This window comes from Neofelis nebulosa, chromosome 1, assembly GCF_028018385.1.
Source record: "Neofelis nebulosa isolate mNeoNeb1 chromosome 1, mNeoNeb1.pri, whole genome shotgun sequence".
NCBI classification, from domain to species: domain Eukaryota; kingdom Metazoa; phylum Chordata; class Mammalia; order Carnivora; family Felidae; genus Neofelis; species Neofelis nebulosa.
Window position 1 is genome coordinate 27,236,904 of NC_080782.1, and position 16,181 is coordinate 27,253,084.

The 16,181-nt window shown below is 41.9% G+C and overlaps 1 protein-coding gene across 1 annotated transcript in view; it reads right to left on the reverse strand.

The window, feature by feature from the left end:
* Positions 1 to 318: 318 nt before the first annotated feature.
* Positions 319 to 16,181, reverse strand: part of ADAMTS12 (ADAM metallopeptidase with thrombospondin type 1 motif 12) — a 344,768-nt gene continuing 328,905 nt past the window's right edge. Inside the window, exons 23-24 of the mRNA XM_058716861.1 lie at positions 11,715 to 11,868; positions 319 to 3,986 (exon numbers count right to left, since the gene is read on the reverse strand). Coding sequence (XP_058572844.1) covers positions 3,808 to 3,986; positions 11,715 to 11,868 — 333 coding nt within the window. The 3' untranslated portion in view covers positions 319 to 3,807. The remainder of the gene's footprint in view (positions 3,987 to 11,714; positions 11,869 to 16,181) is intronic.

Genomic DNA, 16,181 nt, shown 5'->3' on the forward strand with positions numbered 1-16,181 from the left:
AAGCTGGTGATGGAGGTGTGACCTCCATCAGTACTGAACCTGGTACTGAGGAGAATTTTAGGCATCACTTTGGATCATCATATGGTGGATTGTGTCAGCTGCATCAACATTCACAAGAAGGGACCTATGTTCTACGTCACGGGGGAGGTGACTCATCTGATGACATAATGATCTAGGGGTGGAGTAGGAAGAAATTTGCAAAGGAGTGTGGGAGGAAGAAGTTGACAGCATCCTCCTCCAGTTGTTAAATTCCAGGGTAATACTGGTGGGTGGTGGGACTCTCATGGCAGGAGTAAATGTATCACATGGAAACATCAATGAGTTTAGCGATTTTATTAATGCTACACGATAGCAGGCTATGATTACACTCTGGCTTTAAATACTGAGGTACCCACCAAGGTACCCCTAAAGGAGGCTGGGCCTGGCAAAACAGCATAGCATAGAGATGCAGGGAGAGCACATGGGTTGGGCCATATACATCATACAACCACTGTGGAGGACAGTCATGGGTAGAACTGTGCTTTGCCAATGATTTTTTTAATGACATAGCTTAAAATAATGCTAACACTAACAATATTTGAATTTTCAATACAACAAAATAGGAGTAGCATCAAATATGTTGGCTAAGTTGTAGCACCAGGCAGTTCACATCATGTGGTCTCTCCCCTGAGAGTGAATCACTGTGCACCGAGCAGCAAATACACTGTCCCAGGACTTCATCTTAAAGTCAGAGGGAGAAGAGCTAAGATTGGCAGTCTCTGGGGTAGCAGGGTGTAGATTTTAGAATTTGAAGGATTTCAGCCAATTGATTGGGAAATTATAGCCTGAAACAGCATAAATCTCTCACATTGGTTTCAGAAACTTGATGAAGTAAACATTCATTAAATATCTGAAAGCACCGCATTGGGATGACTGCACCAGGAAAACCCATTGTAAAACAAGTCATTTCCATGAAGAGGCAATTGTTTGTATCCACAAAATTATTTCTTTTTTTTGAAAAGTCTTCGCTGGTCTCTTGGAATATTTTCTCTTGGTGTGTTAAACTGTTTCAATGTTCAAGAATTCAATTCACCCACAACTTTCCAGAGAACAGTGAACTCTATCACTATGAAAGACAATGGAAATAAACCAAACTGGGTTTGAGAACCTCACTGTATTTAAGCACCAGACCCTGCGGTGGCCCCTCTGGCTCATGGCAGATGTGTATACAGCATGTCTTGCCACACTTCTCACTTGCCTGTTCAAGGTGGGAAGAAAGGAGGACGTGCACTCAATAAATCAACAATGCTGTTTGATGTTGTCCCCTGTGAACATCCAAGGAATGGTGAAGGTACCATCTAGGTTCTCGTCTTTAGAGCCTTCCTGTTAAATCTGAGGCCTCTTTATGACTGCAAGCAGGGGGACCTGTCAAAACCCTGATGATCCAAAGCTGAGTGACTGTCAAGGTAACAACTGTGTCAGATGACTCTATCCTGGAGTACAGACTGACAGATGCCATACAACTATCTCACGACACAGCCTCCATACAGGCAGTGAACGTCTGTGATACATGATTAGGGGCTCATTTCCTGCCTTTAAGAAACTGGAGAAAGGCCTAGAATGGAATATCTGGCCAGACCCTCCCCACATGTCTATCATCTTCTCTGCCATGTGGGTCATAAATAACATGGTCCATTTCGTGTATTGAGAAATCTGGCCTAGTTGAGTTTGCTGAGGTCAGTAGGAATCCAGGTTTGTTCCTGAATTCTGGAAGACTGGTCATACCCGGGTCTCTGATGGCATGCATAAACTGATGCTAGATAGTACAGTACCGGGTGAAGTTAAATCAACCCAGCTTGCTAAATTCGGCCCCCTGAAAGCCCACACTACACTTCGGGGACGGTCTCTGCAAATGGCCTCATTAGAAAAAATCAGGTTCTCCTCCACTCCTGTCACTAACCATTTAAGCCTCTTCTCTCTAAAACGTATTTCACCAATGATTGTCATCTACCAGCAGTGTTTGAATTCAAAGAGAGAGAACACAAGACCGTTATTATTGAGAAATAACCTCCCTGGCTTTAGGTAAATGTTTCTGCTTTCCTCCTGTTTCTGCTCCTTCTTAAATTTCATCCCAACCCCAGTGTTCTATTTTCCACAGGAATTTATCAGAATAATAGACATTAATGGCTTGAAAGAAAATGAAAAAGCACATAATATAAAAATTTTAAGCTTCTAGTATCCAAGCAATAGAACTGGCATTGGCCAGCAACACCATCACACATTCAATAGATGTATATGGACTTGCCCACCTGTACATCTATCTATATGTTTATATTAGTTCTGCCACCATCTAGATATTAGCACCATTATTCAATAGCACCATTCTGCTGAACGGATAGGTAATCCACCAGAGCTATGGGACACTACACTACCTGTGCATGAGTCTGGAATGTGCTACCCATTACCTGAAGTCCACATCCCTGCTTCCCGCTCTGTCAAGAACTGGTTCTGAGGGCTGCTTCCCTTTGAGGCCCTCCCTACCCACCCACCCAGGAAACTTGCCTTGTATTTGAGACCACAGCCTCCTGATTGGTGGTGAGAACGTCCAGAATAAGCATTCCAACATTCATTTCACTTTTTGGGTCTCTCCTGACTTGCCTGTTCCATCCCAGGAAACAGACCTTAAAACTAACTACGGGGTGTACTGGGAAGTAGATCATCTTAACCTCACTTTTGAGTTTTGTTTTTTTTTCAAGACTAGAGGTGCGTTCCAAGCTCTTGTACTTAATACAGTTTACCTGGTTCTTTGAACTATTTTAATCTTGAGCACCATTTTCTGTCCTGGGGGTAGGCAGGGGTGCGTTGCAGCCACAGACCTGGCTAGAGTAGCTGTTGTGTGTAAACCCCCAGCAGTGGAAACACAGCTGGACCTGAATTGATGACTCAGGCAGGGAATGTGCTAGAGAGGAAACGCCAGACAGGAAGACTCATCTACTCTTCTGCAAAGGAAATGTATTTGCCAGGAAAGGGGGAAGAATAAAGACCCATGTTTCTTTTCTTATACTAGCAAGAATTTGATTTCTACTCGTTTGCTTTTTAAGAGTTTTCATAGAAATTATCCTTGAGTCAGAAATGTCTTCTGTATAATGAAGCTAAATCTTTTACCTTTACAAATCTTATAGTTTCTGCCCATTTTCTCTTCTTCTTATATCTCCAGGCATGCAAGGGAGTCTAAACAGTCCAGATATGGAGTCTACAGTGATGAAGACGGAGTGATATAGCCAGCACTTTCTCTCCCTGACTCCGGTGAGTACTGGCTGAACAAAGTGGTCCTCTGCCTGGGTGAAGTAAAGGAATGTTCCTGAAAGCTCTCTCCCATGACATATTCAACAACAGCTTCCCCAAGCAGGAAGGAAAAAAAGGATGGTTTCACCTAAGTAAATTAACAAGATTATTTGTTACCTGGATACATCTGGTTCTGTTTCTTGATACTCCTGAGGTAGTCTGGGAAAATCCTGGTGTCTTTGTTTTTATTTTTAGGGAGGGGAAAGACATCATGTCACTGACTTAGCTAATCTGGCACCTTTCCTGGGAGCCAATCCCAGGAGATGCCTGACTCTCCTGGATATCTCACCTGCCTGTCAGGGAACAGCAAGCTATCACAGTCCCACCCCTTTTGCAAGGATGTTTTGTGGCTAAAAAACACAGTGGATTTTGTTTTGAGCCGAAGTTGGGCCTGAAAAACCTCAGTGCAGTGGTCCCTGGGTCTAGAAAGTATACCATCAGCAGGTTGCTGCAGTCTGTGGTGGAGGGTGGCTTCCTTCTGGACTAGAATGCTTTGGGGTTTTTGAGCGACTGTGGCTTTCTTGGCCTTTGGGTGTGGACGATGTGTGTCTGGGGACATGAAAGGCAGCACTGAGCCCTCACAGTGGGCACAGAACATTTCTTCATGGTTTTTAGGGTTTGGCAGAAACTGGCTGATAACTTGTCCTTGGTGCAAAGTAAATCTGTAGAAGGAGAGAAAAATAAGAAAAAACAAAGATTATCCTTTGTAAGTGAATGAACACAACTTGTATTAATGGAAGATGTTATGCATCTACCAAGAAAGGTTTCATAATAATTCATAATAGTTGACATCCACAGAACACTGATTATGTATCAGACACTCTGCAAAGTATTTGTGTTAAACTGAACTATCAGCCACAATTCTTCACTCCCACGTAGCGGTGTCATATACATTCCCACCCTTGCCATGGCTGCCTGGTGGGTGTGAATACTTCTCCATTGCTTAACTTTGGGTTTAGCCCTATGACTTGCTTTGGACAATGTGACCTAAGTGCGCATGATCCTTGCAGGGCTTTGGGGGGTGCAGGAGGAGGAGCCTGCCCTGATGAGCTTCTGCTGTCACCGTGAGAAGGACATGGTTCATGCACCTAGTGGACCAAGGAGGATGAAAGATACATGGAACAAACCTAGACCGGACCTACAGCTTGCAGCCAAGACCAGCCAACCACAAGCTAGATCAGCTGACCCTCAGCTGATCTGTACATGCTGAGCAAAATACACATGATTGTAGTCCCCAAGTTTAGAGATGTTTTGCTCTGCAGTATTGTTCTGCAACAGTTGAATGCAATGTTTCACATGCATTGCCTCATTTAATCATCCCAGCAGTACTATCGGGTAAAAATGACTCTTTCCATTACACAAATGAAGATGGTAAAGCCTATAGGAGTTAAAAACCTGCACAATGTTCCCTGGCTAGTAAGTGGCACAGCCAGATCTAAACAGAGACAGTTTTGACCCCAGAGCTTATGCTCTTATCAATCATATTACTCAGAGCACCAAGCAATCACCCAGCTGGCCAACTAACCAATGTATTCTGAGCATAGCTCAGCACAGCAAAGGATACAGGTATATAGAATGTGGTCGCTGCCCTCCAGAAATGTACCCGGTAGATGAAGCCATAAGACATACACAAATAATTCCCCTGGATTCTAATCCTTGTTCTACTCTAACAGCTCTAGGTAATTAAGTTTTGCAATTTTTTTTTTCCTTTGGCCCTGCTCTCCTCATCCATGAAGCAGGGAATTTCTCAGCGACCATCAACACCACACACATTCTAGGAGCAGTATTCAGACTGGACTGGTCCATGCAGTCCTGGGCTGGAAGAAATTCGGTGAGGCCCCAAATAGCAGATTTTTCTTCTACAAAGTGAAATTGTTTCAAACTTTGCCTGGGTGCCTCTCAGAGCTCTGGCTGCTTTTCCTTCTTCTTTCCAGAAGAGATTCGAATCATCTTGAAGAAAAACATTTTCACAAAGAGGCTGTTGTCCTTTGTAAATAGGACTGTCAGTAGAAATAAAAATTGAGGTAACATCGTCTTTACCCAAAATCTGTGACAGTATGTTTTCCTCTTTATACTGTCTTTCACCTTCAGGTCATGAAGGCAAAAAATGCTTTGTATCGCCTCATAACTCATCATTCCCTTGAATGCACCTTGTGTTTTTTTTCTTCTTGTGAAGAAATAAATGTCTTCTATTCGCTGTCAGAATCCTATTTTGTTTGCAAGTTTTAACAGCACTTGGGAATAGGCAACACACAATGTGCCTAGATCCCCCCAAAATCTTCACTGTTGATTCTTTTCTTCTTCAGGCCCCTTCCCTAAGCCTATTATAAAATTCCACAGGAAACTTTCTTAGGTGCGTTCACGTTTCAGGAAAGGCACACATTTCAGCCAGGGATTCCTACTGTGGAATAGGAATTGGAGGTCCTCGTCTCCCTCATCTCTGCTAGAGCGGCCAGTATTCTCCTTGAGGGCTGGCCCTCCATCATGTGGACAGCTGTTCAGAATGAGACAAAGATTCCTCTCTAGGCTGCTGGCTTTGGAACAGGGCCAGCATGGAAGCCTGGGTGTCCCAGGTCTGCTCCAATTTCTCAGTCAGTATCTCCTGAAGCCCTTGTGGACGGTGGATGGAAGAGGTGCATCTGGTGTAGCTCTCGGCCCCACGTTCTCCCAGCCACGGAAATGTGAGCACTGAGGTCACCTCGGGAAAGGAAGAAGACAGAGGAAGTGCGAAGGCTCAGCTTGCATCCCCTTTCTCCACAAAGCCTCTTTTGGCCATGCTGCCCCACGTGGATCCCTTCTGTCTCAGTCTCCGAACTTGTATTACTATTGCAATATTTGCTCCAACGTGCTACTATATTCCATCTTGAACTCTTCTATAGTGATGTGAGTCTTTTTTGTGAGGGCTAAAGTGTGACCTCTCAGCATGTCTACCATTATAGAACAGGCTTCCTAGAGGCTCCCAAATCCCTTAACCTATTGTGGGCTGAATTGCATCCTCCGAAGTTTTAGTGTCTCCCAAAGTTGGAGTCCTAACCATTGGTACGTGTGAATGTGACTTTGTGTGGAAATATTTCTTTGACGATGTAATAATGACATATATGAAGATGAGGTCACATCAGAATAGGGTAGACCCTTAATGACTGGTGTCCTTACAAGAAGAGGAGACAGGTACACATAGTGAAGAGAAAACCACATGAAGACACTGACATCAGAGGGAAACTGGTCATGTGATGATGGGGGCAGAGATTGAAGTTATGCAGCTACAAGCCAAGGAAAGCCAGGGATTGCCAGCAACCACCAGAAGCTTAGACAGAGAGCATGGCCCTGTTAAGACTTTGATTTTGAACATCTGGCCTCCAGAACTGTGAGAATACATTTCTGTTGTTTTAAGCTATTTAGCTCCTGGTAGTCTTTTATGGTAGCCCTAGGAAAGTAATACACCCCCCCTCCTATGACAATAATAATAATAACAGAAATACAATTTATTAAGCACTTACCAGATTACCAGACAATATACTTCACATATACTGCCTTATTTGAGGCACGTAGAAATTTACTTGTAGGTATAGCTATTCTTCTTTTAAAAACAGAAGGTTCCAGAGAGGCTTGGTAACTAGCCCAACATTGCATAGCTGGTATGTAGATGGTGGCTGGAATTTGAATGTTGTTTCATTGCTTCTAAAACTCGGACACCGAGGGAATGAATCTCTTGTACTGGTGATAGGGGAGGAGGAGGACACATGGACAGATCTTCCTTGAAAATAACATCCTCATTTGCTCACACGTGGCCCCCTATTGTCAGGTTAGGTCACCTATGTGACTGACAGAGGCTCAACCATGCCTGGTGTTCTTGCCTGATCTTGGGAATCATGAGATCACAAAGTCTGCTTTTCAATGGTCTTCAGAACACTGGGAGCATGCTGGATCCTGGGGTGCTCCTGTTTGAGAGTGGGGAACTTGAAAGACGAGTGGAGGGTAGAGGTGGCCTATATTGGGAGTGTGTTCCAGGCCTGTGTTTAGCAGCTCATTTAGATAATGACCATGAGCCCAACATCATGGCACGGCTTAACTGCACAGTTCTCTTTATTATAATAAAACAATGAAGGCTTGTTGTATTCATCAGCAAACTGGATCCTGGCCGAAGCACACACAATGCTTATAATTAGGGGTGACTTGGAGAGGAGATCTCAATTTGCCTCTGCCTGTTCAAAAGAAACCACGCTTGGAAATTTAAAGGGACACGTATAAGCTTGTTTCTTTGTTGTCAGCTGTGTCTAGGTTGAAAGGATAATATTTTTCCCATAGAAGAAAGTTTAAAAACGATTTCAGTATTGCTGACAAATTCAGTTTCTGTCAGAGTTTGGGTTCCTTGAGGCCAGGGGCTGTATTGTACTCATTTCTGTCCCCTCAGTTTTTAGCATTTGTCTGAGACATATGTTGTGATCAGTAATACTTGCTGAATAAATGAAAACACAAAATTCTATTCATCTGGAAGAATATTCTTGAGTAGAAAGTTTGCCGATTCAAATGTTCGCTTGTAGCAACTCTGGGTCCAAGTACTGTCTTCATTACTTTCCTTATTCTTTTTCTTGCCTTCTCTACCCCTCATTTCCTCATTAAAAAACAACAACCCAAGAATGGTGCACATAAGAGCTTTGCTTTTGTTTTATAATCATTATTAATATAATGCCTAGAATATACTTGATAGTACATATTTCTGGATAAATTTTTAAAAATTTGTTAAATCTTTAAATTAATTTTTTTTTATCTTCTAGATATTTAGAAAGGGTTTAATAGTCTCTACTATGGAAATGGTAGTTCTGATTTAGAATTTAAATCATTAACAATTTTGATGGCATCTAAAGGAAGTAAAATGGCCTGGAGGAAAGCAAACCTTATGTGGAATTCATACCTGATTCTACAGGATGGACACAGGGTGTATGTTTATTGTGATGGCTGGCTGACTGACAAGAATCCAGGCACCGAATGACTTATTTTCAAAGCATTTTAGAAGGCTCAGGGGTCAGGGTTGGTGGTAGATTCTTTAAATCAAGGAATTTCTTGAAGCTGCTCTTCATGTTGTTTCTGTATGAGTAAGCATGGCTCTGCCTTCAGGAGAAGCTAGTAATTATCTTTTGTTGCCCTGATAATTGTTGAGGTGAGTGGAATTCATTGCTATTTGCATCCACTGACACCCAACTATTAGTCACCATCTTCTCAGTGTGAGATTTCAAGATAAAAATACCATGTATGCATTTCACCTAGTTTTGATTATTGAAGATGGCGCTGTCCAGTGATAAGACAGTTAAAGACTATCTACATAGAGTTTAAAAATAACAGCCCACAACACTGAGCATGGTCAATCAAGCCTTTTTGCTGCTTCAATTATATAAAAATCAACACAATACAGACAGATACTATATCGCCTTAACATTTGAAAAACACGGTACCATAGAAGGTGATGAGATGGCACAAAGGGAAGAGGGTCTCAAATTGGCTCCTTGATCTAGAACAGGGTGCTTCTCAAACTTTAATGTACATCCAAATCACCTGGGGATCTTGTTTAAGTGCAGATTCTGATTTAAATGCAGTAGATCTGAGGTGAGGCCTGAGACCCTGCATTTCTAACAAGCTCCCAGGTGATGCTGAGGCAGCCAGTCCAGGGACCAATAACACCTCTGAAAATGAGCGTTAGGTAGTAGCTTCTTTCGGAGTTTCAAATAAAGTCAATGATAGCCACCCCCAAATGCAAGTTAATCAGAAAGAAGTTGCGCGTGACAATCACATCTAAAGCATTTTCTCCCTCAGTGTATTACATTCAGAATTTCCAGCTCAGATCTCCCTCTTGGCTCTGCATCTGTGTAGAAAACCAATCACAGGACACTCCTACCCAAATGATTCATAGTCACCTCAACAAACATGTCCTAAACAGAACTCATTTCCTTTCCTCATTCTCAAACCCACTCCTGGGGGGGGCCTGTCTCAGTGAATGGCAGCCTCCTCTACTCAGCTGCTCAGGTTGGAAATCTGGGCTTATCTTCCCTGTTATTCCCCCAGGAACAGAGACTTGCCAAATCTTCCTGTCAAGTAGTTCCTGAATCCACTTACTTCTCCCTACCTGCACACCACCCTAGTTCATGCCACATACATCTATGGCTTGGGGGACAGCTGCAGTCTCCTGAATGGTCTTATCTATCTTCCACATGGCAGCTGGCATGACTTTCTCATCTCCATGTCCCTGCTTGGAATACTTCAATGCTCCTTCTGCTCTAGGATAAAGTCCACACTCATCCGCATGCATCGCAAGCTCCAGCTTTGCTTTCTACAGTTCCTAACTTCCCATGACCTTCATACTTGAGTTAGACTCCTGTGCCATGACATTGTATTCTTCCTGGTTACTGCAGAAACAGAAAGCCCCTCAGGAACCTCTTGCGTGACCTGTCTACACATCGTTCACTTCCTCTACAGGTCTTCCCTGCTCTCCCCAGGTCCCAGTCCATGCCCTTTCCAAGAACTCCTGCAACATTCTTACCTCCCTTATCAGGGTCACTGGGTTGCAGCTTTGTTCCTTGTTTGACATTATGTTTAGCATGGAGTCAGTCAGGGCCCAACAAATATTTGCTGAATAGGTGCATGATTTGTAAACACGCAACCTCTAAGGAAAATCTCAGGGTATGAATTCTAATGGCAGTCTCCATTGAATGCCAGTCCCCTCAGTACTTGGAAGGAGGCAAGGAACAGATGAACAGAACACAGGCTCCACTACCACTAATCTCTAACAATCTTTAGAAAAATACCACCACTGTGTCTGACCCACATGCTGGTTTTTCACTTAGCTAATGACGTCTAATAGTCAGTTCTATAAATAGGGACAGAGTAAATTCAGTCTGACCATCTAAATCGCAATTTCAGGACTACATCTACAGGAGGTACCCTCCGCTTTGTAATGGATGTACGTAGACTATCAAAAAATCCTCTCTTTGCCTGAAAATCTCCTCCCTAGGTTTTTAACTTAATTTTAAAATCTCACATATTAATGAAGCCCCAAATACCAATGAAACGGACATTAGAGTTCATGCTTATGCTTGAACCCATTCATTCATAAATGGATAGAAGAAAGCGTAGTCTATTGAAATGAAGTAAGTTGCCCAAGGGAGGTAAGTGAACTGGTTTGTTGATGGAATTTTTTCTCTTTTTAAAGGCACTTAATACCTGCTGTTTAAAATCTTCACAACAACTTCAGAAAGCTTGTATTATTATTCTCTTTATATCCAAAAGGAAACAGACTCAGAGTGTTAAATAATTTGCCAAGGTCACAGATAGAAAGAGGCTGCTACTGGATGCAAACCCATTGCTGTCTGATTCCAAAGCTGGATTCTTTTCACCCCTGAGGAAGTGACGCATGTGAGGAGAAGACCTGGCTTGGTGCTCTGGCTCTGAAGTCAGCCCACTGGGTCTTCATGAACGGGCCACTTAACCTTTCCAGGCTGCAGCTCAATGGACTTAAATGACGAAGGTGACCATACGTTATTCAGATCGGGATGCTTTCAGAAAGTGGAAGTTGAATGTAGCAGTGATCTTCCTCTGTTCAGGTGTCCCTCCTTATGTTTTTTGGTCCATTTTCATGTGTCACCCCAACCCCCTACCCTGCTAAGTCCCAGCATCCCTGTTCTGTAGCCTCTAATACCCAGTGATTCTTGCTCTTTTGGAGGACTGCCCACAGACCCTCCTGGAGTTGCTTTGTCTCTCCACGTAGAGAGCTTTTAAGACCTGCGAATTCACTTTCCCCAGTGTAGCCGTTGGCCAATGTGAAGAGTGTGGGAGTGTGAAAGTCCAGCTCACAGGCCTCAGGAACAGACAGATCTGACACATAGCTTACACCCTAGAGCTTCCCTGTGGGACCAGTCTGAAACAGCAGCCTGGCTGTGCTTTTGCCCTCTTTTGTCTTGCTTCTCCTATTCCCTTAATGGTTTTCCTCGGGAGCACTTCCTAAATGAATCCCTTGCACACAAATTTGTACCTCAGAGCTGTTTCTGTGGAACCTGACCTAAGCCAGTGGTGCTGGATTGATAGAGACAGCCGTTCACCACTTGACTGGTTTCCTGAGAAAGGCTGGAGCATCTCTCAGAAATTTCTGAAAAAACAGAAGTGATTCTCATCTGTGTGGGATGACATCAGTGTGAACGTGCTTTGAGACGGGAAAATGAAAGAGATAATCCCTCAAGGATCACCAGATCAACAGACAGCTTGCTCTGAGTGGAGCTGGCTGGCCTCTTCAGCATTAAGATTCTTCGCTCAATAAAGGGGACTAAAAGTATCCACAACCGATTCATACAGGACACCTTATTGATGAAATGTTCTCTCCCCCCTGGGCAAAGGCGTTCACCCACCAGCACTCTTCTTGCAGGCCTGCAGGCTGCACTTCTGGACTTCTGGAGGTCTGGCTTCGTGATCACACATGCATCGGTCTTCAGTTGTGTTGTCTTCTGAGGAGACACAATGCACAGTCCTCTTCTGAAAGCCCCCTCCACAGGAAGCAGTGCACTGAAAAAGAGGGGTGCACAGAGAGTCACGGTTCTTCCCTGTGACCACCAGGGGGACTCTAGCAGAGCACCTCTAGCCCCACCATACTCAAGGAGGGGACAGTCTCGATTATCAGAAATCGTTCTGAAGGAGTCAGAGAATAAGGCACTACAAATTTGGAGATGTGAATTTAGGCAGAGTCTATACTACTGACTGTGTGGATTGAATTTAACTTAATTGACTGTTGGGTTCTCTGAGGAATGTGGACAAAGTTTGAAATACAAGCAAAATAGAAAAAGATTTCATTTCTAAGCCCTGGTGCCTCAGAAATCCAGCTTCTCTGAACTAGATTTGACTTGGGGCTGGGAATCAGACATGAAGAAAGAGAAGTAGGAGAGGAAACCATGAAAGAATGGAGAGAGAATCTGGAATGGGTCCAGCTGGACCATGTATGGTCTCAAGCCACTCACAAGATTTTATCGCAGTGTCATCCAGTGGCTGCCTGGAAGCAGAAAAAATTTTTTATTTTGTCTATATATTATGAAAATATATAATATAAATGTATGTAATATATTAAAGTATAATATATGAAATATTTATATTATATATTAAAATATATATAAAATATATACTATAATATATTATGCACACACACACACATACACAACATAAAATTCATGATTTTAACCATTTTTAAGTATACAATCCAGTGCCCTAAGTGTATTCTCATGGTTGTGCAATCATCACTTCTATCCATCTCTAGAACTTTTTTGTATTTCCAAATTGTAACTCTGTACTCATTAAATAAGAGTTCCCCATCTTCCACCCCCACCACTAGCCCCTGGCAACCACCAATCTATTTTTCATCTTTATGAATTTGACTATTGTATGTACCTCATATAAGTAGAGTTGTCCCTGGATTACTTCAGTTAGCATAATGTCTTCAAGTTTCCTCTGCAATATAGCATGTACCAGAATTTCTTTTAAGGTGGAATAATATTCCACTGTATGTATATACCACATTTTGTTTATCCATTCATCTGTGGATGGACACTTGGGTGCTTCCGCATTTTGGCTATTGTGGACCACAGATACTCTAATGACTAACATTCCATTTCAACATTTTCTTTCTTATATAATTAAACTTCCCAGGGGGCAGAAACCAGAAATAACTACTGAGCTCATCTTGAGTAAATAAAAGTGTGCAACAGAAGACAACAGGAAGAACAAGGGCAGTTAATCAAGCCAGAATTTGATCAAGAGTCCTGGACCAGGATTCTGGAGATGGGCTTTTCCACTCACTGCATATTGTTCTGGATCAATCACTCAACCACTCTCTTTCTTCCTCTGTAAAATAAAGTTGTTACATAAAGAACAAATGACTTCCTTTCCTACTTTCTGCTGTAAGGGTCTGATGGAACAAGGCTGGGCTGGTCCAGGGTGCTGAAGTCCTGCTGGCCCTCTTGTCCAGGGCAGATAAAGATGGAAGAACTAATTCCAAGCCAAGCACAAAAATGAGCAGAGAGGTCACTATCCATGCATTAATTAGTCAATTAAAATGACTTATGATAAAGAAGATGCATGAATTTGTGTTGTACTTAATTGGAGGATTAAGCAGGAAGCATGGTTACTGATTTGGGTTTTGTTAATTGTGGTAATGCGGTCAGTTTGGGGTTTTAGAGAGAAGGTACACCTCTTTTAATGCTGAGTTCCACTTCTTTGGAACCATTGATAATAAGGAATCTTTGTGTAGAACTGAGAACTCCAAAATAAGGATGCGGCTTAGCTCCCAGCTAAGGCTACTGAGTAACTGAATTGACCATACCCTAAGGTGAACTGCACACTAGTCTCACTCAGTCCTGGATGCCTTATCCAATCAGAGCCCAAGGGTTCTCTTCAGCTTAAGCTGGCCTGTTTGGAAATGTTGACTCCCAGGGCTTAGCAGATGATCAGCAAAGACTCACTCTGTGTGAAGCTATAAAACTCTGTTGTTGCTACCACTCAACCAACATAGATGGATTGGAGAAATATGAAAAGGAGGAACCATTAGATGTTTCAAAACTAATGCAAGCATCTTCACTGAATAGTTTTCTTACACTTACTACTAATATATGGTAGGCACAGTTCTAAGTGCACAGGAAATATCCTTTAGTTCAGTCCTGGTAGCAACCATGTAAAGTAAGATTTTTTTTTTTTTTTTTTTGGCTTTTGCTAACATAGAAACAGGTCCACCTCTCTTCTGACTTTCCTTTCTCTTACAGAATTTAATGGGCATGGAGACTCACGTTCTTCAGATTTGGAAATTTTTCTTGTGTTAATTCTTTGATTGCCTCATTTCTATTCCATCTCTATTCTCATTCTCTCTTTCTGAAATCCTATTTCAATATCATACCTCCCAGTCTGATCCTCTAATTTTCTCATCTTTTATTTATTTTTTATTGCATTTTCTTTTTGTATTTTCTTAAGAGATTTCTTCACATTATTTCCCCAACCCTTCAATATCATATTTCAATATCATACCTCCCGGTCTGATCCTCTAATTTTCTCATCTTTTATTTATTTTTTATTGCATTTTCTTTTTGTATTTTCTTAAGAGATTTCTTCACATTATTTCCCCAACCCTTCTACTTACTTTTTTACCTTTCTATTATAAAAATACTTAAGATCTCTTTATATTCTCTGAGTATTCCTTTTATATAGCTGCAATAGGAAGCTAGGTCATGGGTGTAGTCTCCTATTTCTCTGAAGAAATTAATTATAGTTTTTTTGGGGGAAGTTTGATGTTCTTTTCAAGGTCTCTGTTCCTTGGAGTTTCTTTTGTTCCGTTTGTTATTTTGTCCTTGGTGTAATAGATTTTCTTAAATGTCCAGTAATCCTAGCCTATCTACTTAAGATGAGGTAACTATGAGCTGACTGGAAGTTCTATGGATGGCAGTTATTGTGAAGTGGTTTTATATAAGGTGATCAGGAGGAGATGTATTATATGAATTTTTTTTTTCTCTTGAGGCCAACCCGGTCCCTTGCCTTTGTGGAGCTCTGTTAGGGAAAGGAGGACACAATTTACTGAGTGTATTTTCACGTAACCATTGGTGAGATGAGCTCTTTTGTTCCCACCAACTGTGACTGATTCCAAGGTCTCTCTTGGTTTACTTCTCCAGCAAGAAGACCTCCAGGCTATGGTCAGGAAGTAGGAAAGCTCTAAAGATCCAACTGTCTCTCTTACAAACTTTCAACCAACTCTCCATTTTCCCCTACCTTCACTGCTGCCTCAGAAGCTGCCTGGAAAATTTCTGTGCTATAGACAGTTTTTAGCTTTCTCTGGCATGCAAAGTCAACTATATGTTTGCCTATCTGGTTCTAGCTTCCAAAATTTTATTGATTCCTTCTCTGATATTGTCTTCTATCCTCTGGTCTTTGTGGATTTGAGGTGTTTTTAATTTTTTTCTCTTCTATTTAATGCAGTTTGGGGAAGAGAGGCAAATGTGTATGTTCAATTCATCCACATGTGTTCCCCGGGCTCCGTAATTCGTGTTTTTCACTTGATAACAGATCTCAGAGGTCAAGAGTAATTCCAAAGCCTAGCTTGGTAGGTGTTAGCCACCTTTCAAGCCCCCTATTCTTTGATATGCGCAATTGATGAATTTTTGACAAATGGCTCTTCCAAGGAAACTTTAACTCATGTCCACCTCCAAAATGCAGTAACCTCTAACTCTCTTTAAAGAAACTTTGAGGGGCACCTGGGTGGCTCAGGTGGTTAAGTGTCCGACTTCGCCTCCAGTCATGATCTCACGGTTCATGAGTTCAAGCCCCACGTCGGGCTCTGTGCTGACAGCTCAGAGCCTGGAGCCTGTTTCAGATTCTGTGTCTCCCTCTCTCTCTGACCCTCCCCCGTTCATGCTCCGTTTCTCTCTGTTTCAAAAATACAAATAAACATTAAAAAATTTTTTTTAAAAATAAAGAAACTTTGAATTTCTGTTGTTAGGAATTTTTACAACTCAGAAATATAGGTCTACCTCATTCTTAAAAGGGCTGTACTCTAATAAATTAATAGACTGACCAGTTCTTCTATCAAAGGATATTAGGTTATTTTTAGGAATTGCTGTTACAAACAACATGGAAACAAACATCTTTATCATCATCTAGGATTACGTTTGATGGAATATTTGTGGGCTAAATTACTACAGGTAGAACTGCTGTGTCAGTCTATGTAGTTTAAATTTCTCATTGATTTTAATACTTTCTGTTCTAACTCCAGACACATTATTATAAAAAAATGTGCTGGAAAATTGACTGAAGAATAACAACCACACAGAACCTCACAATTTACAATTTAG